The sequence below is a fragment of the Hemiscyllium ocellatum genome, chromosome 18 (genome assembly GCF_020745735.1).
Source record: "Hemiscyllium ocellatum isolate sHemOce1 chromosome 18, sHemOce1.pat.X.cur, whole genome shotgun sequence".
NCBI classification, from domain to species: domain Eukaryota; kingdom Metazoa; phylum Chordata; class Chondrichthyes; order Orectolobiformes; family Hemiscylliidae; genus Hemiscyllium; species Hemiscyllium ocellatum.
The window spans coordinates 21783252-21811140 of NC_083418.1; the positions used below are offsets into that span (position 1 = coordinate 21783252).

General features: G+C 43.7%; 1 protein-coding gene across 1 annotated transcript in view; it reads left to right on the plus strand.

Moving 5' to 3' along the window:
- mdka (midkine a) overlaps positions 1-27889 on the plus strand; it is an 86474-nt gene that overhangs the window by 49382 nt on the left and 9203 nt on the right. The window contains exons 2-4 of the mRNA XM_060838416.1: positions 17723-17811; positions 19955-20122; positions 22204-22362. Of these exons, the coding sequence (XP_060694399.1) occupies positions 17724-17811; positions 19955-20122; positions 22204-22362 (415 nt within the window). The 5' untranslated portion in view covers position 17723. The remainder of the gene's footprint in view (positions 1-17722; positions 17812-19954; positions 20123-22203; positions 22363-27889) is intronic.

A 27889-nucleotide genomic window follows, 5' to 3' on the forward strand; every position in this document is an offset into this window, starting at 1 on the left:
CTCCTGCTGGCTGACTGTCACCTACAGGATGAGCAGCGGGCTGGTAAGGGAACGTGGAAGCTGAACACAAAACTGTTGACCCCGGGAAACATTGAGGAGCTCAAGAGGGACTACACAGGTTAGAGAACCGTGAAGCTCCACTTTGAGTCCACAGTGGACTGGTGAGAAACAGTAAAAGGGAACATCAAGAGGTTCTCCATCCTCAAAGGTGTTCAGGAGGTGAGAGAGAGGTGGGGAAAATTGTCCCAGCTCCAGGAAAGTATGCAGGACCCTCTTCCTGCTGCAGATTATGGGGGTCAATGTCACGGAGGACCTCAAGGAGGTGAAGGGCCAGCAAGCCTCGCTCTTTGCCTCGGAGGCCTCCAAGATAATCTTCCAGTCCAGGGTCCGCTCCATGGAGCAGGACGAGACATGCTCACGTTTCTTCTTCCAGAAAGTGCACAAAGAGCTCTGTGTGCAGCAGCCTGAAGGAAGAAGATGGCTCGATAACGTCATCTCAAGCTGACGTCATGAGGATCAGTAAATCCTTCTATGCCAGTCTGTATGATACAAAGCCGACCGACAGAGCAGCCTCCCAGTCATTTCTGTCCTCTATCATGGAGGTCTTAGATGACAGAACACGGTAGAGGCTGGACCAGCCACTATCTCTGGATGAGCTGACCAAGGCCCTCGAGTCCTTTGAAAAGAATAAAACTCCCAGAAGCGACGGCTTACCAGTCGAGCTGTATTCTGCTCTGTGGGACTTGACTGGCCAGCACCTGCTGGAGGTGTATGTCAGTATGCTTCGGGCAGGTACCATGAGTGAATCCATGAGGAAAGGCATCATCACCCTCATCTACAAGCGGAAGGGGGAGAGGGAGGAAATCAAAAATTGGAGACCAATCTCACTGTTGAATGCGGATTACAAAATTCTATCAAAGGTAATCGCCAACCGGGTCAGGTCTGCTCTGGGGTCGGTGATTCACCCTGACCAAACCTGTGCTGTGCTGGGCAGGAAGATCGCGGAGAGTCTCACTCCTCAGGGATACGATCGCCTACGTGCAGGACAGAGGGTTGGACACCTGCCTGATCAGCCTGGACCTGGAGAAAGCCTTTGTCAGGATATCATACAGGTATATGAGAGATGTTCTTTCCAAAATGGGTTTTGGGGAGGGAATCTGCAATTGGATCAGACTGCTCTACACCAACATTGTCAGTGTAGTCTCAATCAATGGATGGGAATCCGATAGCTTCCAAGTCAGATCTGGAGTCGGGCAGGGCTGGCCTCTCTCTCCTGCCTTGTTTGTGTGCTGCATAGAGCCATTTGCCGAGTCAATCAGGAAGGATGCGAGCCTGAGAGGTGACTATTCCTGGCAGCGGGGGCCTGCAGGTTAAGGCCTCGCTGTAAAGGATGACGTCGCCATTTTCTGCTCGGATCCACTGTCCGTGCGCAGACTCATGTGCATCTGTGACCAGTTCGAACAGGCCTCGGGGGCCAAGGCAAGAGCGAGGCCATGCTCTTCGGGAACTGGGCTGACCAGTCCTTGATCCCCTTCACCATCAGGACTGACCACCTGAAGGTGCTGGGTATTTGGTTCGGGGGGGCTGGGGTGTGTGCCAAGTCTTGGGAGGAGCGTATCAGCAAAGTGAGGCAGAAACTGGGCAGATGGAAGCTACGGTCCCTCTCCATCGCGGGGAAAAAAAACCTGGTCATCAGGTGTGAGGCACTGTCATTGCTATTATACGTGGCACAGGTCCGGCCTATTCCCAAAACCTGTGCCGCTGCAGTCACCCGGGCCATCTTCCAGTTTATATGGAGATCAAAGATGGACCGGGTCCGAAGGGACTCGCTGTACAAAGATCTGGGCAACGGGGGAGAAAATATACCCAATGCCACCCTCACCCTGATGGCTACCTTTTGTGTGTGGCTACATCAAGCTGTGTGTGGATCCCCAGTACGCAAACACCAAGTGTCACTATGTACTGAGGTTCTACCTGTCCCCGCTGTTGCAAAGGATGGGCCTGGCCTCACTACCGCGGAACGCTCCGAGTAGTTGGACCGTTCTGTATCACCTGTCCTTCATAGAGAAGTTTATGAAGAAAAACACCTTCGACCACAAGTCCATCAGGAAGTGGTCGACACGTAGTGTCCTCGAGACCCTTCGGGAAAACGAGAGGGCGGATCCTATCGAGCGGTTCCCTGAGCAGACTGTCAAAGCCATTTGGCAGAATGCCTCATCGCCAGAACTTTCCAACAAGCACCAAGACATGGCTTGGCTGGTGGTGAGAAGGGCTCTGCCTGTGAGATCGTTTATGCATGCCTGGACTCTCAGCCGCACCACACGCTGCCCTCAAAGCGGCTGTGGGGGGGATGAGACTGTCCCACACCTCCTTCTGGAATGTGCCAATGCAGAGGAAGTCTGGAGAGGAATGCTGCTCAGGCTGAAGGTCAGCAGCAAAAGGAAGATGGACACGTCATGAGGGCGGTGCAGAGTTGGAAGGTTGGAACTGGGATAAGGTGGGGGAGAGGAAATGAGGAAACTAGTAAAGTCTACATTGATGCCAATTCCAACCTTCCAACTCAGCATTGCCTTCATGACCTCCATCTTCCTTCCTAGCTATCCACTCCACTCCACCCTCCTCTCCAACCTATCATCACTATCTCCACCTCAATCCACCTTTGGCACTCGCGGCAACCTTCCACACTCCTGCAACTCCTCCCATTTATCTCTCATCCCCCTCGGCTCACAAGCCTCATTCCTGATGAAGGGCTCTTGCCCGAAAAGTCGATTCTCCTGCTCCTTGGATGCTGCCTGACCTGCTGTGCTTTTCCAGCACTGCACTCTATACACCATTGTTTGTTGAGGGTTGAAAATCCAACTTGCAACCCAATCAGCTATTGAGTTATTTTCTAAACGCAACATTTGATCTGGGATTTACAGCCTCAACTGTGTTTTCATTCAATCTTTTTTCCTCCACTATAAGAATAATGTTCAACTTGGAGTTAAAGGGGGTTATTTTGGTCATGGCTGCATTGTTAGTGGGACATGCTTGAAAAATTTGGATTTAACATTTTAATTATGGTGATCATGGACGATTATCTTAATTCGAACTTGCCGGGAGGTGCTAAACTAGAAATTTGCAGACTCAGCATCAGGTGCAAGTTTACTGGAACAGTATTTCTGCAAAAGCGTATGCTGTGCACATGTTGCTGGGATAACTCAGAGACTGAATGGAAAGGCACGCATGTTATCAAAGAACACTGGAAATCCATCTTGAAGGAAATCCAGAGGAGTTCGCGTGTGCTATACCACTGTGTATGCTACTATGTCTTTCTCGCCCTCTCCGTCTGCTGCAGTTGGTTCTGCCCTACCTGGTGGTTGATCTTATCGCATTCCTCATTTTGAATCAAAATGCCAGAGACCCATCAGTCTCTCCCAATGACTTTTGCAAGGTGTTCCATAAGGTGGCACATCATGGCGCTTATTCCTTTGAAGTGAAGCCCTCCAGGGAATTTTCGGAATAAAAGTTGTTCGAATGTCGGTGAGGCCTTGATTAAAGTGTCCTGGAAAATCTCCCTCCGTGTCTCTGAAAATCTCTCTGCACATCTCCAGATGTCAATTGTCTGATAAGAAGTGAACAAGAAGTCGTGAATATCCTTTTAGGCTAGCAGTTGAAATTTACACCCGTGTTGCATTTATTCCAAACAGTTTGGGCAGCTGAGAGAACCACATTAATGAAGAACTAGCCACCGCATGAGAACAGACCTGCAGCCCATTAGAAACCTCTGCACAACATCTTCGGCCATTCTTTACTGAGGGATGAATCTCCCTGCTTCTTAACCTCTTTGCCCACCTCAGATGTTGGTGACCCTCAGATTAAACTGCCAACAGTCATTTCTCTCCAAGAGAGAGCAGCTTGATAGTCCAGTAAGACTAAGATGACTTTAAGATATATTATGTTCCGCGGTCCTATCAAGACAGTATAAGTCAGGCATTTAGTGAAAGGATCAGCCATGATCCTATTGAATAGTAAAGCAAACTCAAAGGGCCAAATGACCTGCACCTCTTGCTATTGCCTATGTTTCTATTCTCGCTTTCCTGAAATCTCCAGGAAGTTCAACCTTTAAGACTTAGGTCAGATATTTTGGGCTTCCCTAAGCAAGAAACATTTACCCACTTTTTAGCCAGCTCCATGCAGATCTATCCTCACTGTTATATTGGGCATTAGTCTTCCTTCATTCTCCTCTCCTGAAGTTTCTGTCAAGTTTCCACACATTTTTCATTCTAGAACTCGTTCTGCTTGGCATCTCAATCTTCAAAGGAAATTTGGGCTCCTGTTTATCCCTACGCTCATTACAGGCATAATGTTCCCCATTGGTCAGCAATTCTTTATAAATTGCATTTTCAATATTCTGTCTATCCCATACTGCAATAATAGAATGGATCATACACCACCCTGTTTTGTGACTTTTACCTGTAGAAAATGGAATAGGCTTGGGTGATATAAATGTTTCCTCCTGAGCTGTGTCGTATAACTTTAGTGGAAGAAGGAAAATGCTGTTCTTACTTAATCCAGTGCACTGACTGCTTCTGGTGGTTTCTTTCTTTATAAAAAGTATTGAAATATTTTATATATTTGCCATTGGATCAAAATCCTGGAACACTGTGCCTAACAAATTAGGAACTGCATGAAGGCTCAGGGTTAGTCTCTCAAGGGCAGCTAGGCTTGGTCAACGAGGTGTTGTGACCAAGATCGGAGGGGTACATGGATTCTTTTTCCAGACTCCACTGATCATAACAAATTTTAAATTTCATGAAGGGGATGATATGGTCCATTTTGTAAATTTTCAGGTTGTATCTTATTTAATACCAAAAACAACGCAATGTGCCTCTTTAGTCAACAAATAATAATGAGTTTATTAATAAAACAACCAAGCATGCAAAAGCTATTGATTTAAAAAAAAATTGGACTGTGAAAGGATATTAGGGATTATATTCTAACATCCCAAACTTAACATGAGGCAAATATAGATAACAAATAAACTATGGTCAAAGAAATCACACAATCCAGCCGACAGCAATTGTAGTCAAGATAGATCTCGTTGATTTCTCAGACGTCTGACTCTGACATCAATGGCACTGTTGGACGCAACAATTTTTTTAAAGAAATCTGCACTTTTGCACCCGAATAGTGGCTTATATATAAAATATACTGCTGTTGCTGTACCAAGCCTTATTCTGAAAAAGTTCAAATATTAAACTTTTAAGAAGTGACCACTGCTGAGGATGCGGTTACTTTATGTAAAGCATTTTGAAAAGACTGGCTATAGCAGCCAGCTGACACTATAGCACCTGCAAACCAGCCTCAAGATGATCCCAAGTTTTTCTGTGGACTGACACACCAGTGTAGATCTGAAGGAGTACTGCACTGTTCGAGATGTTGTCTGTCAGATGGGCGCTCGAATTGAGGTGCCACCTGCCCTTTCAGGTCGGCATAAAGCTTCTATGGCATTGTTAAAGGAGCAGAAAGTCATCCTGATGTTCTGGGCAAAATTTATCCCTCCAAATACATCCATAAAACACTTTACTATTACCTTTTTTTTTCTGTTTGGGCTTGTTGTGTGCAAATGGTTGCCACATTGCACCAGTGACTACACCTTTAATTGTAAAGCTTTGTTTTTATTTGTTCTAAAGTTGTGAAAGGTGCTGTATAATTCCAAGGTTGTATTTTCTTTAAAATTTAATAAAATTGCTGTAGAACAAAGACTTTATGAAATGATGCATTTTAAGCATCTGCATGGAAGATGATTAGTTTCATGGATGCTCTTATATATTCCATGTTAAGTACAAACTTGCTAATTTACTCATATGCTTCCTAAATCTCAAATGAATTTGATACTTAATACCGGCACGGTGGCACAGTGGTTAGCACTGCTGCCTCACAGCGCCTGAGACCCAGGTTCAATTCCCGACTCGGGCGACTGACTGTGTGGAGTTTGCACATTCTCCCCGTGTCTGCGTGGGTTTCCTCCGGGTGCTCCGGTTTCCTTCCACATCCAAAGATGTGTGGGTCAAGTGAATTGGCCATGCTAAATTGCCCGTAGTGTTAGGTAAAGGGTAAATGTAGGGGTATGGGTGGGTTGCGCTTCGGCAGGTCGGTGTGGACTTGTTGGGCCGAAGGGCCTGTTTCCACACTGTAAGTAATCTAATCTAAACTCAATCCCTCTACCAATAAAAGTGAATAGACGGTATGCCTTCTTAATAATCGTATAATGTGGGCAGCACGGTGGCACAGTAGTTAGCGCTGTTGCCTCACAGCGCCAGAGACCGGGGTTCAATTCCCGCCTCAGGCGACTGACTGTGTGGAGTTTGCACATTCTCCCCGTGTCTGTGTGGGTTTCCTCCGGGTGCTCTGGTTTCCTCCCACACTCCAAAAACGTGCAGGTTAGGTGAATTGGCCACGCTAAATTGCCCGTAGTGTTAGGTAAAGGGGTAAATGTAGGGAATGAGTCTCTGTGGGTGGCGGGTCGGTGTGGACTTGTTGGGCCGAAGGGTCTGTTTCCACACTGTAAGTAATCTAATCTAATCTAAAAAAACCTCTTGCGGGTCAATGTAACCTCAATCAGCATTTCAAAGGTTAATGCCCCATTGATGTATGGGGAATGGAATCTATGTGTGATAGACCCGAGCGTCTCACTAAAGTTTATTTTATTTAATCTTTTGGTACTGTGCGTTATATTCCAGTCCAAAGTGTTAAGGGTCTCACTCGTAATGGACACTGAGCAGTATTTGTTAAATGCTAACAGTTGACACTGGAGGCTGTGGGGGTTGTGGACAGGTGGGTGGGTGTTGGTGGGAGTTAGGGGGAGGTGGTCTTCTGATTGCCACAGGCAGACTATTAGTGATGGATTTTGCCTTTGCTGCCCTGAAATTCTCATGATTCAGCATTTTGAAACCTGTGTTGCTTTGTTTCCCCTGGCTTTAACATGCACTAAGTGCCACTTATGCCTGATATGTGCAATAAGAAATGGGAGAAAGTTCAGGGGTCACAGCTGTTGAGCATTTTGCCACAGGGCTTGTTGTAAGAAAGCAAACTCGTAGAATTTGACAAAGTGCCTGGGGGGAGGGGGAGGGAGGAGGCATGGGGTGGGGGATGGTGGAGGGAAAGAGGACTGGAGGAGGTAAAACTGAAGAATTTCCACAGTCTAGACCGGTGCAGACAATTGCATTTTGTGCAGATAGAGTGTAGATAGTTTGGTAATTAGTTTGTCACTCCTAAGACTGATGTGTGTCTGAAATATACTGTGGTCATGGATGTGTTTGTAGAAACCTCTCTCACGCCCAGCACTTGTGTGCACTCATGATAATGCTGTGATAAACCTTTACAATATTCTTACTGATGATTCATTATCATCCATTAAATGGAGTAAGGTAATGGAATAGGAATGTTGTGCAAAAAAAAATTCACATTTATTTAGCACCTTCCATGTCTTAAGGGCGTTCCAAAGCAGCTAATGAAATGTTTCTGAAGCATAGTCATGGTTGTAATTCTGGCCACACAGCAGCCAGTTGTGCACTGCACAATCTCCTGAACAGCTGTATGATATTGATCAGAATCTGATTTATGTGATACCAAGAGATAAATATTGACCAGGAAGAAGAAATAGGTTCTTTTGTCTCTTATGATTACCAAAGCATTTAATACACAGGAGGGATTTGGAATAGATCCAGTTAAGAAAACGTTGTTTGTCTATCCCTGCCCAATGGAAAATGGCCTAGATTTTCGCTGTCTAGTCAAGAGGATGGAGCTGGCACAGTTCCTGGCAGTGCAAACTCAGCCAGGTGCTGGGGGTGTGGTGGAGAAAGGGCCCTGGAAGTTCAGATTTGTGTTCTGAACGGGGCTGGGTTTTGGGGCGACCACCTCAAGAAAGATTTCGATCTGGAAATGGCCTAGGTGTAAGGCCGGCTGTCTTCCTCTGACACTTCAGTCCCAGATTTGTTTTTTTCAAAAAGGAACAAAACAATTTTTTTTTCCAAACTTCACTCTCCCTCAACCCGCACATCCCTCATACCAACCCATGCCATCCCATATCAACCCACCCATTCTCCATATCAACCCACACATTCTCCATATCAACCCACACATTTCCTATACCAACCCATGCCATCCCATGCTCCCTCCCATCTTGCCCTTTTATGCCATGTCCCCTCATATCCCCGTAACCCTTTCCTTACCCCTCATGATCCTTCATGACAACTTGGTACCAACCCATTCCAACTCGGGACCCCACAGCTTAGTACCTGTATGTCAACTTATTCTGAGATTGGATAAAGTGTCTATTGGTCACTATTCAAACTCACACACTCATTGATAATAGCCTGTTCACCATATTTAACTTGCTTTAATCCATTTTCAGCACTTGTATTCACAATCCCAGTTCAAAACTCTTTGTGGTCTTGGAGCTGTCAATCAAACTGTGAATTATCAGACATTCCATTGTGATAATTATAGATTTTGAATCAGTCTGCAGTACTAATCTGAAAAAAAAAGGTTTAATGAAGTGAAATAGAAAGTATTTGTTTTGTTTTCAGAATGGAAACAATTTGTTTTTTCAGAGATCTAACGGCAATTTAAATACCTCGACGGCTTGCTTTACAGCTCCTGTAAATATGACAATTCTAATGAGCTTATGCACATTTTACACCTATTTATGTCTACTGATAACAATCCCACAGGACCCTTCTCCTCTCCCAAACAGCCTCCGACCTTTCCCAAAGAGTCCCAGGACCATATTTACAAGACCATAAAATGTTCCAAAAGGGACATATACCTCTCCAAAGACCTTCCAACAAAGTAAGATCTTCTCTTACCAGGTCTAAAGTACATGGCTTTGCTTTGGACATCATCCTAGCAAAATTGAAGTCAGACTAGAAGCTCTGTTATAATCTAGTAGGGTCTACATGGATGTCTGAAACCATATGTAACTAGGTGATGGATATACAAATTAAGGGATAGCTGGATGAGTGCCTGCCTGGGTGTATATAATAAGGAAGCAAATAAAACTGTTGGAGTTTACAGTGAGAGCAGAAATAAAAATCTGACTAAAAGTGTTTGCTTGGATTCTGTCTAACCAGCATTTGATGTCTAGTATTTAACAGACAGTTGCAATTTTCTGTGAGGACTGCCTCCACAAACTGTGGATGTGTGTAGTGTGACCTATCCACATGTAAAAATGGTGGGGTCTGGGTTCAGTGGTTGAACTTCTGAATTAGGGTCTTGGACACCATTTTTGATGAGATAGTGAGTCTCTACCAACTTCCTGCCTTCTCACCAAGCACCTCAATTCTTTAGACCATTATATGCAGAAAGCTATATGCAGAAGCTGTAGAAATAGGAAGGATCAAATTGTCCTCCTGAAAATTGCAAGGGCCTGCCAGGTGATTTCTCCGACAAAGTACCACGACTAGTGGAGATCGGAAAAACACAATCCACCTGGTCTGGTAACATCAGTGGAAAGAGAAACCGAGTTAGTGGTTGATATCGATGATTTCCCCAGACTGGTGAGCCCACTTGCTATTTAGTGTTGTGTGCAACCTTTTTTTTGATAATCATTGTTGCCATAATCTTAATTTAAACGTGCGTTGCCTCCAACATGAGCACACCATGGTTAGAGCCGGTAGATTGGGACTGAGAAAACATAGCAAGTTAGACAGCATCCGAGGAAAAGGAAAGTCAATGTTTCGGACCAAAACCCATTGTCAGGCCCAAAAATAAATAGAGTGGGGTGGGAGGTGGGGCTGGAGGAAGGGTGGATGCAGGTAGGGAATTATTGTGATTGGTCAGTGGGAAAGATAGAGTGGATAGATGAGTAGGAAGATAGACAGGACGGGGGGGTAGGGGGAGGGCTGGCCGTGGGATAAGGCTGGGGGTTGGAGGGATTTCGAAGCCGGTGAAGCCAATGTTGAGGCCATTGGGCTGTAAGCTCCCCGAGTGGAACATCCAGTGTTATTTCTCCAGTTTACATTTGGCCTCACTCTGACAGTGAAGGAGGCCGAGGTTGGGCATGTTGCCGGGGGAGTGAGAAGTGAAATTAAAATGGTTGATATGTGCAGAGCGTAGATGCTCTATGAGCTGATCCCAGAGTCTGCGTTTCATCTCCCTGATACACAGGAGACCAGATTGGGACAATGGATGCAATAGATGAGGTTTGCACCATGGTTTGAGTGTTCCTACTGATGCAGTGTAGCCAATCACTAAGGCTCCCCCAAGTTTGTTTCACCACGAGGCAGGTTCTGTTAGCAATCTTTGTCTCTTCTGGTTGTTTGGTGCTTGCAATGGTTTCCCTTTGCCTAAGAGCTGCTGTCTGACTCTGCGATTCTGCATAGAGTTATACAGCATAGATGTATGACTTCGGACCAACGAGTCCATGCTGAACATAATCCCAAACTAAACTAGTCCCACCTGCCTGCTACTGGCCCATATCTTTCCAAACCTTTCTTTTTCATATACTAACGTAAGTGTCTTTTTAAACTTTTGTAACCACCCATATCCACCACTTCCTCAGGAAGTTCATTCCACATGCAAACTGCCCTCTTATTTTAAAAATACTTGCCACATGTCTTAATTCCTGACACTCGAGTGAAAACAATCCCAGCCTATCCAGCCTGTATTTGTAACTCAAATGTTACATACCTGGCAATATGCTGGTAACTCTCTTCTGAACCCCGTCTAATAATACCCTTCCTATACCAGAATGACCAGAACTAGATACAGGATTCCTGAAGAGACCTCACCAATGTCCTTTAGAACCTCAAGATGACTTCCCAACTGCAAACACATTTATTTACATAGTTGTAGATCGTACTGTTCTCTCACTAGTACAGTATAGACTGTTCCATCTCTCCTTCACAGACTCTTGTACATGACTGTGTTCATTTCACTGTTCCATCATCTTGCCTTATCCATTCTCATTACACAGCATCCCCTATTTCTGACCACAACCAGCTAGAGTAACAAGGACAGTAGATATACAAGAAGATCATCACCTCCAAATCAGGCATCATTCTAACTTAGATATCTATTGAATTTACTTCTTCTTTTCCAGTGGACTGGGGTAGGGCGGGGCAACCTGCTCTATTCCCCGAATCTCTGAAGGAGGGTTTATCTTGAATGGAATGGCTTTGTGGAAGACTGGCAGATCGCAGGGAGTGCTGGGAGTGGGACAACAGGCTCTGAATTAGACTGCTCCCCCCTTTTTTCCCCCCCCCCCACTTCAATGGGCAGAAATCCCACCCTCAAACTTCTAGTAGGCCTAGTCAGTAATTCTCGGTGGAGCCACAATGCCACAATGGATGCTGCTCGGTCCACGAGAAGGTGTGGGAAGTTGACCAGTAAAGACAACTCAGGTTGTGGGCAAGTGATAAGGAACTGAAGTGAGAGGGTGACACCTTGGGGCACAGCGCACCCCACAATTGATTTGCACTCCCCCTCCCCCATCCCTTCCCCTTTTCTGAAGAGCAGTCCTTTCAAAGACCACCTTTACTCTCTGACCCGCTATCATTTTATGTCAATGGAGGTCCTTAACTTCCAATTAATCTAGACTCTTAAAAGGGTCTCGACAGGCTGAAGGGTGGGGCAGCCTAATGGGTAACTTACCCTCCCACTATTATTGAGCCATTGCGTGGCTGGATTAACATCTGATTCTTATATTTTGTGCTCCTGCATTGAAAATACATGGAGCGGGGGCCTGTGAAATCTAACCCAGTGTCAGAATCCTGAAATGCCTTGTTTGACCTGACCATCTAGTTCAATGTAGAACTAATGGCAATAAGGGATGGACAATAACTACCAGCTTTGTCAATGATGCCCATATTTAGAACAAAGAAAATTTACAGCCCAGGAACAGGCCCTCCAAGCCTGAGCCGATCCAAATATACTGTCTAAACCTGTTGCCCAATTCCTAAGCATCTGTATCCCTCTGCTCCCCACCTACTCGTGCATCTGTCCAGACGCATCTTAAATGAGTCTATTGAGTCTGCCTGTACTACCTCTGCTGGCAATGCGTTCCAGATGCCCACCACCCTCTGTGTGAAGTACATGCCTCATGTATCCCCCTTAAACTTTTCACTTCTCACCTTGAAAGCATGACCTCTCGTTATTGAATCCTTCACTCTGGGGAAAAAGCTTGTGTCTCTCTCTCTCTGGCTGTCTATACCGTTCATGACTTTGTAAACCTTAATCAGGATCCCCCCTCAATCTCCCTTTTTTTTGAATGAAAACAAACCTAACCTACTCAACCTCTCTTCATAGCTAGCACCTTCCATACCAGGCAACATCCGAGTAAACCTTCTCTGCGCCCTCTCCACATCCTTTTGGTAATGTAGCGACCAGATATTTGGAGAATGAATCGAACAATTTCCTTACTATCCTTTCTGCACCACATACTGAAGCTCCCTTTATCCTGTGCCACAACTTTAGAGATTGCTGTTAGACTTGATTCTTGTTAACTGTATCCAACACCATTTTGTTATCTTCCATCAGCAAATGTTTATTGGCATGAACTGCATTCATAATTTTCAAGCACATCAGAAGAACTAAGGTTCAATGAACAACTTGGTCTACAGCTCATTATTTTAACCTTATCTTCCCAATGGGAGTAAGCGAGACATGGAGCATAAAGCAGAGGGATGTAAAAGGTGGGCACCAGACCGAAAGGTCCCTCATTCCCATCACGGCAGGTTAGGTTAGAACTGCAGCATTTAGCGTGAGTAAACTCAGGAGAGATGCCCTTCAGAAGGTCGGCATAGCCTCAATGGGCCAAACAGCCTCTTTCAGCACTCGGTGACTATGATACTCGAGGGTAGGCCTTTCAGCGAGAGTAATGCTGAAGTTTAGAGGCCTGTAGTTTGAAAACAGATGCCAGCAAATCCAAACATGGACCTAACATCCAGTTGGAAAATGGATCCTGATTTTGTGAAGCAGAGTTATTTGTACACCTCCCTGGCCCCCTTTTCTCTTGCTTCTGTGAGTAACTTTTTTATAATGTTCCCTTTTCCATTAACATGAGTGAAGGGAGCATTGTTTTACCCAAAAAAAAGATATACCGCTGGCTGCCCTTGGGACTTCCAGCTGGCAAGCATTAATTCATTAAAACATCTCACCGGGAGAGAGGAGTGATGCAGGCTGTGGTTTATGTGCTAAATAGTCGTCCTTTTAAAGACCAGGATTCAGAGTTGGCTGATGCTAACTGGCCTTGGATCTGGAACCCTTGTGAACAACAGGGACTTGTTTAGCATTGACATGCTGAGCAGAGGCCTGGCAGTTCAGCCTCATACTTAATAAAGCCTATCGGCAGCTACTGCTGAATAAGTGCCTTCTTTTCTGCTAAAACCATTTATGTCAGCTTCACTAACAAAGATGCAGATGGGCTGATTTTCTTTTGAAAAGCTCCTTTCGCAATGTCTGACCTGTTGTTTACCCACTTCCAGGTGTTTCAGGACAATCAGCACAGTCATTGTATGAAGTGTTACAGAAAGTAATTGTTGTTCCTTTATTCAATACTCTGTGCCATTTATTGGCAACTATGCATACAGTGTTGTGTGGAGAGAGAGATGGAGATAGAGGCCCCAATCGTATGAAGGTAGTTGAATTTATCGCCTGCAGCTAGACACAATGGCCACATTGGATCAAGAGAATATTTTCCTCTGCACAAAGTCACAAGACTCACTGTTTAATTTGATCTCAGCTGACATAAGAATTCTTTTCAAGATGGAAGTTGGCAAGCTCTGTTGTGGATCCTCCTTTCTGGGTGGCATTATAATGACCAACAAATGGAAGTCCATTGTAAATTCTGACCACTGTGTTGCTCAGCATGAGCTGTTTCTGGAATCTAATAAGCTGTCTCGGTTTCTGACTGAATTCACTGACAATTCAAACTCAGGGGACAAGCTGGGTTTTTGTCTGTCAAACATTAAACAGAAGGGTAATTGGTCTTGCAAAAATTCCAAATGCAATGATTCTCAGCAAATCGCTAGTTAGTTTAAATATCAGCTTGTTTTCTTCTAATGAAACACTTTTTTATTGAGGAAGTTTCTGAAGTACATCTGACTTCAGTAATGTATGGCGATGATATGGGCGGTGAAAAGATAGAATGCAAGAGTTTGGAAAAGTTCACGCTGAATGCTTGTGGACTTCTCTCATTGAAATAAGGCTAAGCAGTTAATCACAGATACACTAATCATGTAACTTTAAATAAAAAAACTTTACAAACAGGATCAGAACACTCATCCTGCATCTGAACTGATTTCCCAGGATACATATGCCAGAATGGATGCTGGGGCTCATTGTGGTTCTGTCTGAGTGCAGTGATTGTGGGAAGGGCAGAGTTGACTCGTAGTCTGTATTTACTGTACTGTACCAATTGGATTCTGGGTAATCCAAGATGGAGGGCTGGAAAAATTTCTGGCTGTAACAGCTGCTCCTTTGAAGTATTTTAGGTGTTGGAGGTGATTTCCTTGAATTCCCAGGAGCAGCAATTACTGTTTTCTGTGCTTTTGTATTGTTTTGGAACTTTGGTGAAAAAATAGTCAAAACAACAACAGTTTTAAAAGGGAGAAGAACAGATAAAGGAAGCACATGGTGAGGTCAGTGCAGGAGAGAGAGAGAGAGAGAGAGAGAAAGAAACTGACACAGCAGTGAACCTGCACAGTTACTGCCTTTGCTGTTTGAATTCATTTATCGCTGAACATCAGAATGCATCTGGGAAAATTAATAAACAGTGAAGTTCGCAACTGATCTTGGAGGAACTGTTGGGTGAAGTTCACAGCCAGAATCAGATAAGTGTATTGTTTTTAAGTGTGACCTACAGAAAGTCTGTAGTGGTGAGTAGAGTGGGTTCTTTCTTGATTATGTTTTTTGACATTTGTCTCTTAATTAAACTTAAAATATAAGCCATAACTATTAATTTAACCTGGGACAGTGTTTTGTAGAGGAATAAGATGGTGTTATTTTCTGGGTCTGTAGATTCTGAAGGAGCAAAATGGCCTTTAATAGCGTGAAATGCGCTTCTTGTCAGATGTGGGAGTTTAAAGAGACTTTATGGGTTACTGTGGATTATATCTGCAATAAATGCTGTTGGTTGCGAATCTTATCAGATTGAATGGATCGGTTGGAGAGAGAGTGAGCAGCAATGAGGAATTTGCAACAGCAACAGTATGTGATGGCTGGAAGTTATATGAAGGGAGGAAAGTCTTCAATACAGTCACGTAGCTGGGTTAACTCCAGGAAACGAAAGCAAGGTAGGCAGCTAGTGCAGGAGACTTCTGTAGCTATACCCATTTCAAACTGTTTTGGATAATGTAGGGAGTGATGGATTCTCAGGGGAACATAGCACGAACAGCCAGGTTTCTGGTATTGAAACTGGCTGTAATGCAACAAGGGGTACGTTGGATTCCAAGAGATCAATTGTGTTAGAAGACTCCCTAGTCTGAAGTACAGACAGACATTTCTGTGGCCAGCAGTGAAAAATCAGAATGGTGTGTTGCTTCCCTGGTACCAGGATCAAGGATGTCTCCGAGAGGGTGCAGAATGTTCTCAAGGGGAAGGGGGGCCAGCAAGAGGTCATTTTCCATATTGGAAACCATGACATAGGAAGGGAAAAGGTTGAGATTCTGAAGGGAGATTACAGAGAGTTTGGCAGGAATTTAAAAAGGAGGTCCTCGAGAGTAGTATTATCTGGATTACTCCCAGTGCTACAAGCTAGTGAGGGCAGGAATAGGAGAATAACGTGGTGCCACCCTTTAAGCAAGGTATTAAGGGCAAGCCAGGGAGCTGTAGACCGGTGAGCCTGACGTCTGTAGTGGGCAAGTTGTTGGAGGGAATCCTGAGGGACAGGATGTACATGCATTTGGAAAGGCAAGGACTGATTAGGGATAGTCAATGTGGCTTTGTACAAAGGAAATCATGTCTCACAAACTTGGTTGAGTTTTTTGAATAAGCTACAAAGAGGATTGATGAGGGCAGAGCAGTAGATGTAACTTATATGGACTTCAGTAAGGCATTCGACAAGGTTCCCTGTGGGAGACTGGTTAGCAAGGTTAGATCTCGGAATACAGAGAGAACTAGCCATGTGGATGCAGAACTGGCTCAAAGGTAGAAGAGAGGGTGGTGGTGGAGGGTTATTTTTCAGACTGGAGTCCTGTGACCAGTGGATTGCCACAAGGATCGGTGCTGAGTCCTCCACTTTTTGTCATTTACATAAATGATTTGGATGTGAGCATAAGAGGTACAGTTAGCAAGTTTGCAGATGACACCAAAATTGGAGGTGTAGTGGAAAGCGAAGAGGGTTACCTCAGATTACAACAGGATCTTGATCAGATGGGCCAATGGGCTGAGAAGTGGCAGATAGAGTTTAGTTTAGATAAATGCGAGATGCTGCATTTTGGAAAGCAAATCTTAGCAGGACTTATACACTTAATAGTAAGGTTCAAGGGAGTGTTTCTGAATAAAGAGTCCTTGGAGTGCAGGTTCATAGCTCCTTGAAAGTGGAGTCGCAGGTAGATAGGATAGTGAAGAAGGTGTTTGGTATGCTTTCCTTTATTGGTCAGAGTATTAAGTACACGAGTTGGGAGGTCATGTTGCAGCTGTACAGGACATTGGTTAGGCCACTGTTGGAATATTGCGTGCAATTCTGGTCTCCTTCCTATCGTAAAGATGCTGTGAAACTTGAAAGGGTTCAGAAAAGATTTACAAGGATGTTGCCAGGGTTGGAGGATTTGAGCTGTAGGGAGAGGCTGAACAGGCTGGGGCTGTTTTCTCTGGAGCGTCGGAGGCTGAGGGGTGGCCTTTATAGAAGTTTACAAAATTGAGGGGCATGGATAGTCCAGAATTAGAGGGCATAGGTTTAGGGTGAGAGGGGAAAGATAGAAAAGGGACCTAAGGGGCAACTTTTTCTCACAGAGGGTGGTGCGTGTATGGAATGAGCTGCCAGAGGAAGTGGTGGAGGCTAGTACAATTGCAACATTTAAGAGGCATTTGGATGGGTCTATGAATGGGAAGGATTTGGTGGGATATAGGCCGGGTGCCAGCAGATGGGACTAGATTGGGTTTGGATATCTGGTCAGCATGGATGAGTTGGACCTAAGGATCTGTTTCCATTCTGGTCATCTCTATGACTCTAAATGAGGCCAGTTTATTTTGGCCCTCTTTTTTTTTTAAATTGATTGAAGGTTTGTATCGAAATACCATGAGGACAGTGCTTCATCCAGGAGCATTGCTGAAAATATAAAATGGAAGGGCGAAGATTTAATTTACAAGTAAGCTGGTTAACTGTCATACCCTGTTAGATTGTCAGTCTTGACAGGCTCAATTCCATCAGCCTTCTGCAAAGTGTATGCTGTCATTTTTTTGCCCTATCCTTATGATGTGGTGACTTAAATTTCTTTTCCTTTTAATCATGTTTTCCTCCTGTCTGCTCTTGTGAAGAATTACTTCCAAACTGCAGACTAATTCAATGGTCATGGGATTTTTTTTAACTTTGCTCCAAAACCCATTATAGGTGCGCTTCACAAAGAGCCTCTGAGTTTGCAGTGTATGGGGTGAGGCAAACACCATCTGCCTTAGTTGTGTTCCTGGAACAGTGAAATGCCCCCAGTAACCACATCAGCTTTGCACAATGATCGCCATGTGTTGGGGTCAATGAATCAATAAAACAATGACAGTGTGTCATTCCCTTGCTTCCCAGAATGCAGCTGCGTGTCCTTTTCTCGCTGGTACTTGTGCTGTTTGTCGTCCTGATGACAGGGTGTTCTGAAGCTGGCAGAAATAAAAAAGGTGAGTGAAGCTTAATCATCTTTGTGTGTGTGTGTGTGTGCGCGCGTTTTAGGGGCAGGGGAGGTCACAGAATGTTTCATCAAATTAAGGGTGTGGATCTCTGTTAAATCCTAAACCGTGTTTCGTTCCTCACATCTGTGCTGTTGCCAAAACTGCTAAATTACTATTTTTACTTTGTCTGACTCCATCCCAATGAATATTAATTTCCTGATCCATGCTTTTACTATGTCAAAGTGTACTATTATAACTCAATCAACTGAGCAGAAATGAATTGTGTTTGGAATTTAACCCTGTGATTCCATTTGGTGTCTACATGTGCTTTTCTTCCTTGTGTTTCAGTTTTTTTTTAATTGACATGATCTGATGGCTAGTCTGGTGTGAAGAGGTTGAGTGCTCTTCTGATACAAGAGCTGATGTGGCTGTCTTTTCATAGTCCTTTGCCCCATTATTTGGAACAGTAGCAGGTTACTTTACCTTGGCGACCTGATGCCACTTGTTTGGTGCTCTGAGACAGGAATCATGTGCCTCAGACATGTTGTCCTGGGAAAGTCACCTTTTTACAGGTTTCCTCTTGATGTTGTCATTATAATTGGCTCTAGATGTGCTGGGCTGGTTGGTGTGGTGGTGAGTAATAGATCCTGAGAGCTGTGAGTTCCTGAGACCGTCAACCTGTCCCAGAGGATGGGTCAATTGATGCGAACGCCACTCTGGGATTCTATTTACCAACTGTCAAAAAGCTGTCAATTTGTCCTTCCATTTGAGGAAGAGTCGACAACTGATCTAAGTCTACTTGCCTCATTTTTAACTGGCTTATGTTGGGCCAATAAAGTTACTTCTTGCTCTGATTGATGCCTGTAATGAAGAAATTATTTCTATGGCATTAACCAGTTGATAACTGTGGGTTCCCATTTGTTGATTGACCCCTACTCTTTAGAGACTGAACCCAGTCTACACACACAAGTGAACAACCACCAAACCAATAAATCTGTAAAACTTATTTGGTCATGGAAAAGTCCTCACCTACTTTGACAGAAATAAAAATGAGAAGTGATGACTCAATATTACCCATTTCAAATCCAGTCATCAAATCCAAATGCAGCCCAACTCATTTCTTTTGATTAATTCATGGGATATGGGCATTAGAGCATTTATTGACCAAGCCTAGTTGACCTTGAGATGGTAGTGGTGAGCTGCTTTCATGAACTGTGCTAAGGGTAGACCCAGAATTCAGAGTTTTGACCCATCAACAATGAAGGAATGCTAATGTATTTCCAAGTCAGGATAATGAGTGGCTTTTCTGCATGGAGACCAACTATGTCTCTGTTGTCTTCTCCCGTTATTTGTGATCAGGCATTGTTTTTGAATGACCTAATGAAAACAAGAGACTGCCCTTGTTCCTAGGCAGTATTGGGTGTCACTAATACCTTGAAACAGTTAAATGTAGCAGCCAGCCCCATGGTACTGTCTATGCTCTGAATTCTGGCTTCAGTAGCACATCAAATACACATCAAGAAAAGGAATTTCTAACAGATGTGACAATGATAGTGAGCTTTAAAAAAAATAAATACCATCAGTGGCATTAAGAAGCATTTAAGAATTACTTTATTTAAAACAAAACATGCATCTTCCAGACTGAAATTCTGAAATCAAGCTTCTAAAGGGAGGACGGTGGGGACTTCCAAAGTGCTGCAATTGTTAAAGAATAAGTTTGCAATATTAATTTGTAAGTTCCTTCTGGATAGAAGACCAGATGTGTACTGGATGACCTCCCTCTCTATGATTAGATTGAAACTAGGCTCCGTTATCTTCCTGAGTATCTGGTTAAATATTCCAAGTGGCTGAGGGGTTTCCCCTCACAATCTGGATGGGCGGTCCAAGCTGGTTTATTAATCTTCCTTGATATCTTGATTAATAGCCCAAGAAGCTGAATGGCCTTTCTCCACAATCTGGATGGCCCCAAATCCCCTGTATAACGTGGTGTATTTAAACTGTAGAAGTAAGTCATAGAGTAACAGCTCCTTGAGGTAAACCAAAAAAAAAGGGCTTTGAACTCTTTTTTTTTTTGCCCTTCCAGCCAGCCTTCACCTCCTCCTTTCCCTAATCAAACTCTAAACTCCGCACACGGTGTCACATTGCTTTACAGAGAAAGGGAAGAAGTCAGGCTCAACCTGCAAAGAATGGCAGTGGGGAACATGTGAGCCAGCCTCTGGTGACTGTGGCACTGGACTCCGTGAGGGAACCTGCAAGGAAAAGGAGGAAACCAAGACTGTGAAGTGCAGGGTGCCATGTAACTGGAAGAAGCAATTTGGAGGTGAGCATTTGGGTTTTAGAGCTGCTTTTAACAGAGCATCATCTCCTTCTAAACCTGCAATTATTCATTTCCCTGCCCCTTGCATGCACGAAAAACATTAGCAAGGATGGACAAAGCACCTACTGCCAGGAATAGCTAATGGCAATGCTTAACAGGCTGATCAAGAGCCCTGGGAACTCTGATAACCTGATGAAGAATGCTGAGGTGTATATATGCATTGGGAATGCTATGGTGTGCTTTATTATTGGAGCAATTGCCCCTGGCTGCTTTCGTCAAAGTAATGTGTTTAATATACTAAAGCCATATGTTCATGGATGCATTTAACCATCTGGTTGATATTATAGAGTCATAGACCCTTATTGTACATTATTGCCGGTACAGAAACTTTTATTGCCTGTTTTAAATTGCTCACTGCTGGAACAAAATAGCTTTGCGCACAGTGTTCATTGCATGGCAGTTACTGTAATGGGGTAATTTAAGGCTGTCATTACATTTTTTTTTCCTCATCTGGGCAAAATTGCTTTTATTATTTGTATGTCCTGCTCATGTATATGATTCATTTTAACTTGTATTTAGTGATTAGTAAATGAGTGTGAAGTCATTTTCTTTGGCTCCTTTTCATTCTCCTCCTTTCTTTTCACAAGCTCTTTTTTTTCCCTTCTCTCAAGGATGCTCAGGTTGCCAAAATTTCACTGCTGCTTTTTTTTTGTTGTACGTGAGCTGCCTCATCTCCTTCCTCTGCTGCAGCCATGCTCTGTTGGTTCCCTCTCCAGGACATGCACCTAAACTCCAAGGCTAACACTCCCTTGTGCAGTACTGAGGTTGCTGACACACTGTTAGTGACGCTGTCATTTGGCCTGGTCGGGCCGATGTGAAAGACTCTGGCATTATTTCAAAAAGGAATAGGGAAGTTCTACCTGGTGTCTGGTGTCCTGCTCAATACTTGTCCCTCAATCAGCATCACGAAAATAGATGGTTGCACTATTTCAGCAGTGCTATTTGTGAGAGGGGGTGTGTGTGTGTGTGTGTGTGTGTGTGTGTGTGTGTGTGTGTGTGTGACTACTGCCCCGCTACCTGCACTACAACAATGCCCATGCTTCCAATGCGATTCATTTGCTGTAAACTGCTCTGATTCACCTCTGATACACATCCAACATTGCACAAATGTGCATTTTAATTCCTCTACGTATGCATTCTCATTTTCTCTCTTACTGCTGGGACATGTCGAAGTGGTGTCTGTAGACAGGAGGCGTGAAAAGTGAAAACAGAATCAAGTCAGGTATTGATGGCCCGATGTTTAGTTCAAGGAATTAGCATCAGGTGAATTTCTTGCACTAGCAGGGGAATATGGGTCCTCTCGTTGTACAGACGTAGAGCAAGAGACCCAGATTCAAGTCCAACCTGCTCCAAGGGTGTGTAATAACATTTATGAACAGATTTGACTAGAAAATATCTGTGTGGAAGCAGGCCATTCGGCCCTTTGAGTATACACTGAACCTCTGAAGAGATCCACTCCCAGCCTATCCCTGTAACCCTGCTTTTCCCAGCGCTAACCCACCTAGCCTGCACGTCCCTGAACACTATGGGCAATTTAGCATGGCCAATCCACCTAACCTGTAGACCTTCTGACAGTGAGGAAACTGGAGCACCCAGAGGAAACCCACACAGACACTGAGCGAATGTGCAAACTCCACACAGACAATTCCTGCCTCAGAAGGCAGTGGTATGGTACTCACCTTTAGAGAGTAAGATGGAGCCTGGGTCCCTGGCGCTGTGAGGCAGCAGTGCTAACCACTAAACCACCATGTGGCCTAATATGTTGGATGTTCGTATGGCACACTGTAGTGTCTTTTCCTCTGGATCTGAAACCCCAGTTTTAACTCCCCCCACCCCCCTCCTCCAGACATGTACATGTACAATTTAAACATTTTTTAAAAAAATGCTTGTAGGGACTCACGTGGTGTAGTGGTAGTTATCTTGTCTCTAAGCAAGCCCCACTGTGTGTAATAACATCTCTGAGCAGGTTGGTTCGAAAGTATGTAGCCAGGAATGCTTTCCTGATTTCACCATTTTCTTCACAGGTGACTGCAAGTACAAGTTTGGAAACTGGGGCGAATGCGACACCGAGACTGGTCTAAAAACCCGCAATGGAACCCTAAAGAAGGCACTGTTCAATGCGGAGTGTGAGCAGTCAGTGAAGGTCACAAAGTCCTGTGATAAATCCAAGTCAAAATCAAAAGGTGAGTACCATACCACTGCCTTCTGAGGCAGGAATTGAAGATGTGATATATGATACCTTGTGTGAGTGTTTGCAAGCTTGTGGAGAGCTGTAACTTAGAATGGGCCACTTCAGAATGCCTGACAGCTAAATGATCACCAGGGCCTGTTCCTTTAAAATAGCTTGTGAGCACATTCTTAAAGAACCAAAGTTTCAAAGACTAGCAGCTGGAATTGTCTGACTAACTTTGAATGGTTAGTCTACCTGGAGTGCTGCATAAATGATATTCACTCTAGAACATTGCTTTCTCTATTCTCTTGTGGGACACAAGTGTTGCTGGCTGACCAACATTTACTGCCCATCTGAATTTACTCTTGAGAAGGTGGTGTGAGCTGCCTTCTTGAACTGCTGTGGTGTGGGTAGACCCACAGTGCCTTTGTGGAGGGAATTCTAGGATTTTGACCCAGTGATAGTAAGGAACAGTGATATATTGCCAAGTTAGGATGGTGAGTGGCTTGGAGGGGAACTTGTAGATGATGGTGTTGCCATGTATCTGCTGCTCTTGTCCTTCCAGATTGAAGTGGTTGTGGGTTTGGAAGGAGCTGTCTAAGAATCTTTTGGTGATTTTCTGCTGTGCATCTTGTAGATGGTACAAACAGCTGCTGCAGAGCATTGGTGTGGGAGGGAGTGAATGTTTGTAGACTTGGTGCTAAAAAAACAGGCTGTTTTGCCCTGAATGGTGTCAAGTTTCTAGAGCGTCGTTGGAGTTGCACTCATCCAGGGAATGGGGAATATTCCATCATGCTCCTGACTTGTCCCTTGTAGATGGTGGACAGGCTTTGGAGTCAGGAAATTAATTACTTAACTGCAGTATTCTTAGCTTCTGACCTGCTCTTATAGCCACTGTGTTTATATGGTGAGACTAGTTGAGTTTCTAGTTGATGATAACTTCAACGATGTTGATAGTGGGGGATTCAGTGATGGTAATACCATTGAATGTCAAGGGGTGGTGGTTATATTGTTTCTTGTTGACAATTGGCATTCCCTGACACTTGTGTGGCACAAGTATTACCTGTCATTTGTCGTTCCAAGCCTAGATACTGTTCAGATCCTTGTTGCATTTGAACATGCACTGCTTCAATATCTGAGGATGCTAAACATTGTGCCCTCATCGGTGAACATTCCCCCCCCCCCCCCCCCCCCCCCGCCCCACTTTTGACATTATGATGGGGGAAGGGTCATTGATGAAGCATCTTAAGGCTGGGGAACTACCCTGAGGAATCTCTGCAGAGATGTCCCAGAGCTATGATGGTTGATCTCTAATAACCACAACTTTTTCACACTGCCAGTAGTTTCAGAAATGTGGTGGAGGGAGGTTCAACTGAGCATTTAAGAGGATGTTGGATGATTACCTGGACAGAAATATTGCCCAACAGTATGTGGGGAGAAAGCAGGAGTTTGGCACTAGGAAATGATGCTTGTTTAAAGAGCTGGTGAAGGCATGATGGGCCAATGGCCTCTTTCTAAGCTGTAGCACTTCTGTGATTCTGTGAAGTGGCCTTGGTGATTAAAAGCTGGAGGAGGCTGCAAAGGTTGTGTGGGTGAGACCATGATAGGATATGATAGTGGGCAGTGGCCAAAAACAGCTGCAGGGGAAGTGCTTCATACCTACCCATCAGCTTGAGTGTGACTGCACACACACTTGAGTGACGGTATGCCAGATCAGGGGTAATAGTTGAGGCTAAGCATGGCTTTAAGTGAAAGCGAGAGTACGTTAAGCCGAGTGTTGGAAGTGAAATCACCTCCAGAAATGAACTATCTCAATCATGCTGGCCACTGTTCAAACTTTGAAACATAGAGCTTGAGCTCTTCTAGCTGATGACATTTCTTGTATGTGCAATTGTTCAGAACACATGAAATGTCTTATAGAGTTGGCATATTGGTGGAGGAAGTACATTCAACGGGACTGAGGTACCCTGTTATGCTCCTGTCTGTTGGATTAACTAAAAATAACAGCGAGAAATGTAATGCTTTTGCCTGATCTGGACAAAAAGAACTTGCCAGCTAGTTGCAAATCATGAATGCTATGGATCAGACCAAGCCCTCAAAATATATTAAGAAGGTAGCCTAGACCCTAATATTTTCTTATTTTAAAGGCATGTGCCAGGCATTGTGTTCTGGATGTAATTTGATTGGTCAAACTACTGGCTTCAAAGCAAAACACACTTTATTCATCCACTATAGTTAAATTACAACAAAAGAAAGAAGAAACTGGAATAACTTACCCCAACTGGAAAACTTAACAGCATAATATATTATTTAACTACCAAACAGTAGCTGTACTAATATAGTAACATCCCATAAACATATCCTTGGCAAAGGCAAATTCAGTAAAATAGATTGTCTCACATGCAATTCTAGCAATAGGAAGAGAACCCCAGCTTTTAGCTGCAACAGAGAGAGGAATAAAATATTTCGTATCCAGCTTCAAGATCACAGCAGCCACTGTAAGCTAAAACTTAAAAAAAAAAGTCCTGTTTCTAAGGGAGCACACTCTCACCCATTCAGGCTGCTTCTATTGTTTCCCACCTCAAAACAAAATCCCTAAGGTCTTACAAGCTGTTTACTTTATTGGCTCTGAGTAGGCCAGTTGGTATCTCTATCTCAAACTTTCTTCATTTAAAAAACAAACCAGGACAAAATAAAACTTTTTAAAGCCAATGCATTGTCACAATCAGAGTATAACAAATGTGAGCAGGAGTAGAATATGCCTCAAGCCTGCCTCACCATTCTGTAAGATAATGGATGATCTACCTCCGGCCTCAATTTATGCCAATTCCTCAATACACCTCAATTCTGCTGCAGTACAAATGTCTCTCTACCTCCTCTTTAATACTTCCAGTGATCTAGTCTCCATGACTAGGAAAGAGAATTCCAGATACTAGCAACCCTCTGAGAGAAGAAATTTCTTTGCATCTCAGTTTTAAATGAATGTCCCCTCATTGTGCTCAAAGTTCCTAGTGAATGCACTGTCTCAACATCGACCTTGTCAAGCCCTCTCAGGATCTTCTGTAAGTTTCAATAAGATCAAGCTTCATTCTTCTAAACCCTCAAGATTAAAGGCCTAACCTGTTTAGTCATTTCCTGATAAGTCAACCCTTCATCGCAGCAGTCAGCTTAGTGAATCTGTCTTGAACTGTCTCCAATGACAGTATGTCCTTTCTTAAATATGGGGGGAGAAAGCTGTACATAGTACTCCCCAACATCCTGTACTGTTGGAACATCTTGTTACTATTTTTAAACTCCAAAACGTTAGCAATAAAAAAAACAAAATTCCACTGGCCACCTTTTTAATTACTTACTGCACCTGCATGGTAACTTTGTATGTTTCATGTATAAGAACATCTAGATCCTGCTGAGCTACACTTTGTTGGAATCTCTCTCTATTTAAATAACAGACTGTCCTTTGATTATTCCTAAAATAAAGTACGTCTTCGCACTTCGCTACGTGAAACTCTATCAGCCAAATTTTTGCCCACTCAACTTATGTGTATATCACCGCAGGTTTCTAATGTCCTCATCCTAATATGCTCTTCCACCTATTTTTGTATCATCAGCAAACGTGGATACATTACACTATGCTCCCCCCTCGAAGTCATCAATATAGAATGTAAATGATTGCCCAACAACTGATCCTTGTGGCACTCCACTCATTAACCTTTCCGAGCTGGAAAAAAGACCCATTAATCCTGAATCTATCTTTGGAGTTAACCGACCCTCAATTTATGCTAATACATTAAGAGCTTATGGCACTGAGATAATGTGCAAAAACCTTTTTATGTGGCATTTTATTGAATACCATCTGGAAATCCAATCCAAATACGCTACCTCTACCAGTTCCCCTTTAATAATTCTATTTTTTACATCCTCAAAGAACTCTAGCAAATTTTCCTTTTCACAAAGGACTCTGTGTTTAATTGCATTAAGTTTCATAAATGTCCTGCAATTTCCTCCTTAATAATGGACTTGCATTTTCTGTCCATCTGAAGGAATGTTAATGCTGGTTTTTCCTTCACACATGCTGCCAGACCTGCTGACGTTCCCCAGCAATTTCTGTTTTTGTTGTTTCAGGTTTTCAGCATCCGCAGTTCTGCTCCTTCCCTTAGGCTGAAGTCACTTTAGAGAATTTCTTTGAATCTTCCATGCTATTGTTACCTATTTTTAAGTTCCTTCAATTCAACTTGATTTATTTCCATCAGTTTTTAAAATAATTTCTAGATCTAAATTGAGTTAGATGATCCATCTTGAGTTTTCTACCATCCTCATTTCCAGAAAGCATTTCCACACTTCCGTGTTGCCTGTCTGCTTCCAGTTGAATTGATCCCTGATTATGGGGGAAATTCTGCATTGGTTTGCAATTTCTCTTCTTCTGCGATATGGCTGAACAGGGTGCCCTCGCCACCTACTGCTTGATGTATTCGAAGGACTTACGGGCTGACAATTGACCTGTTTAGCCAGTCATCCAATGTCAGCACGGGAGTCGAGCCCGATGTTTCTGCCACTGATTTAGAAATGTTATCCACAGTGTCACAGGATCTCCAATGTATAGGTGTTTAGTTTAAACGCTTATCCATGGATCTCCTATGTACAGAGGAACCTTGGTTATCCAAACGATATGGGCGGGGAATATTTTGTCAAATGCTGGATAATACAGTTTAGCCAAGCACTGGGACTCTGTGATCTTACTCAGATAATCTGAAATTCACGTAATTGACATTTGGATTATCATGGTTCCTCTGTATAAGTGGTTTAGCTTAAATGCTTACCCATAAACCTCCAATGTTTCTGTACTTTAGATTGAATACTTACCCATAAACACCCTCTCTGGTCCTCCTCGCATGGTGATATCACTTTGCCTGCTGTGTCGTTCACTGTCTTCTATTGTTTGATGCCTCGAGCCCACTCCTGTCATTCTCCCTGTTCTTCTAACTTGCAACAACTGAAGAGAAAAATGAATTTATAAGAGATTGCATGAAGAGTGAAATCCATTACGAGTGCTTCTGATCAAATATAGGAACACTGAATCCCCAAGTGTGGGAAGAACGCATTCAGCCAATCGAGTCTGCACCAACCCTCTGAACAGCTCTCTTCCACCTCCACAAAAAAAATCCTAAGATTTCCCTTATCTCATTATTCATTCGGACTAAAGTTTGAGAATGAGAGCTAGTTTTGGTTAACTTCATACTTGCGGTGGAGTGGATGTGTGTGGAGGAAAAGGACTGAAAGTTTGGAAACCTCAGTGCCATCTCCCATGTAAAGGATCAGTCCCAACCTCCGCTTTTCCTGCACTTTTTGCTGATCACTTGCAGGAGGTAAAACTGAGGAACAAGAGATGGCGAGGGAGTGAATTGGGCTCGATTGAGATTTTCATATGTCCTTGAAGAGCTTGGTGCTCGTGTTTGCAATGACCTCTTGACAGAGAGTGGCATTGCTTTTGCAACTCCCTTCAGGAATAAGTCAACACCTTCGGGAAGGAGTAAGGTTAATCA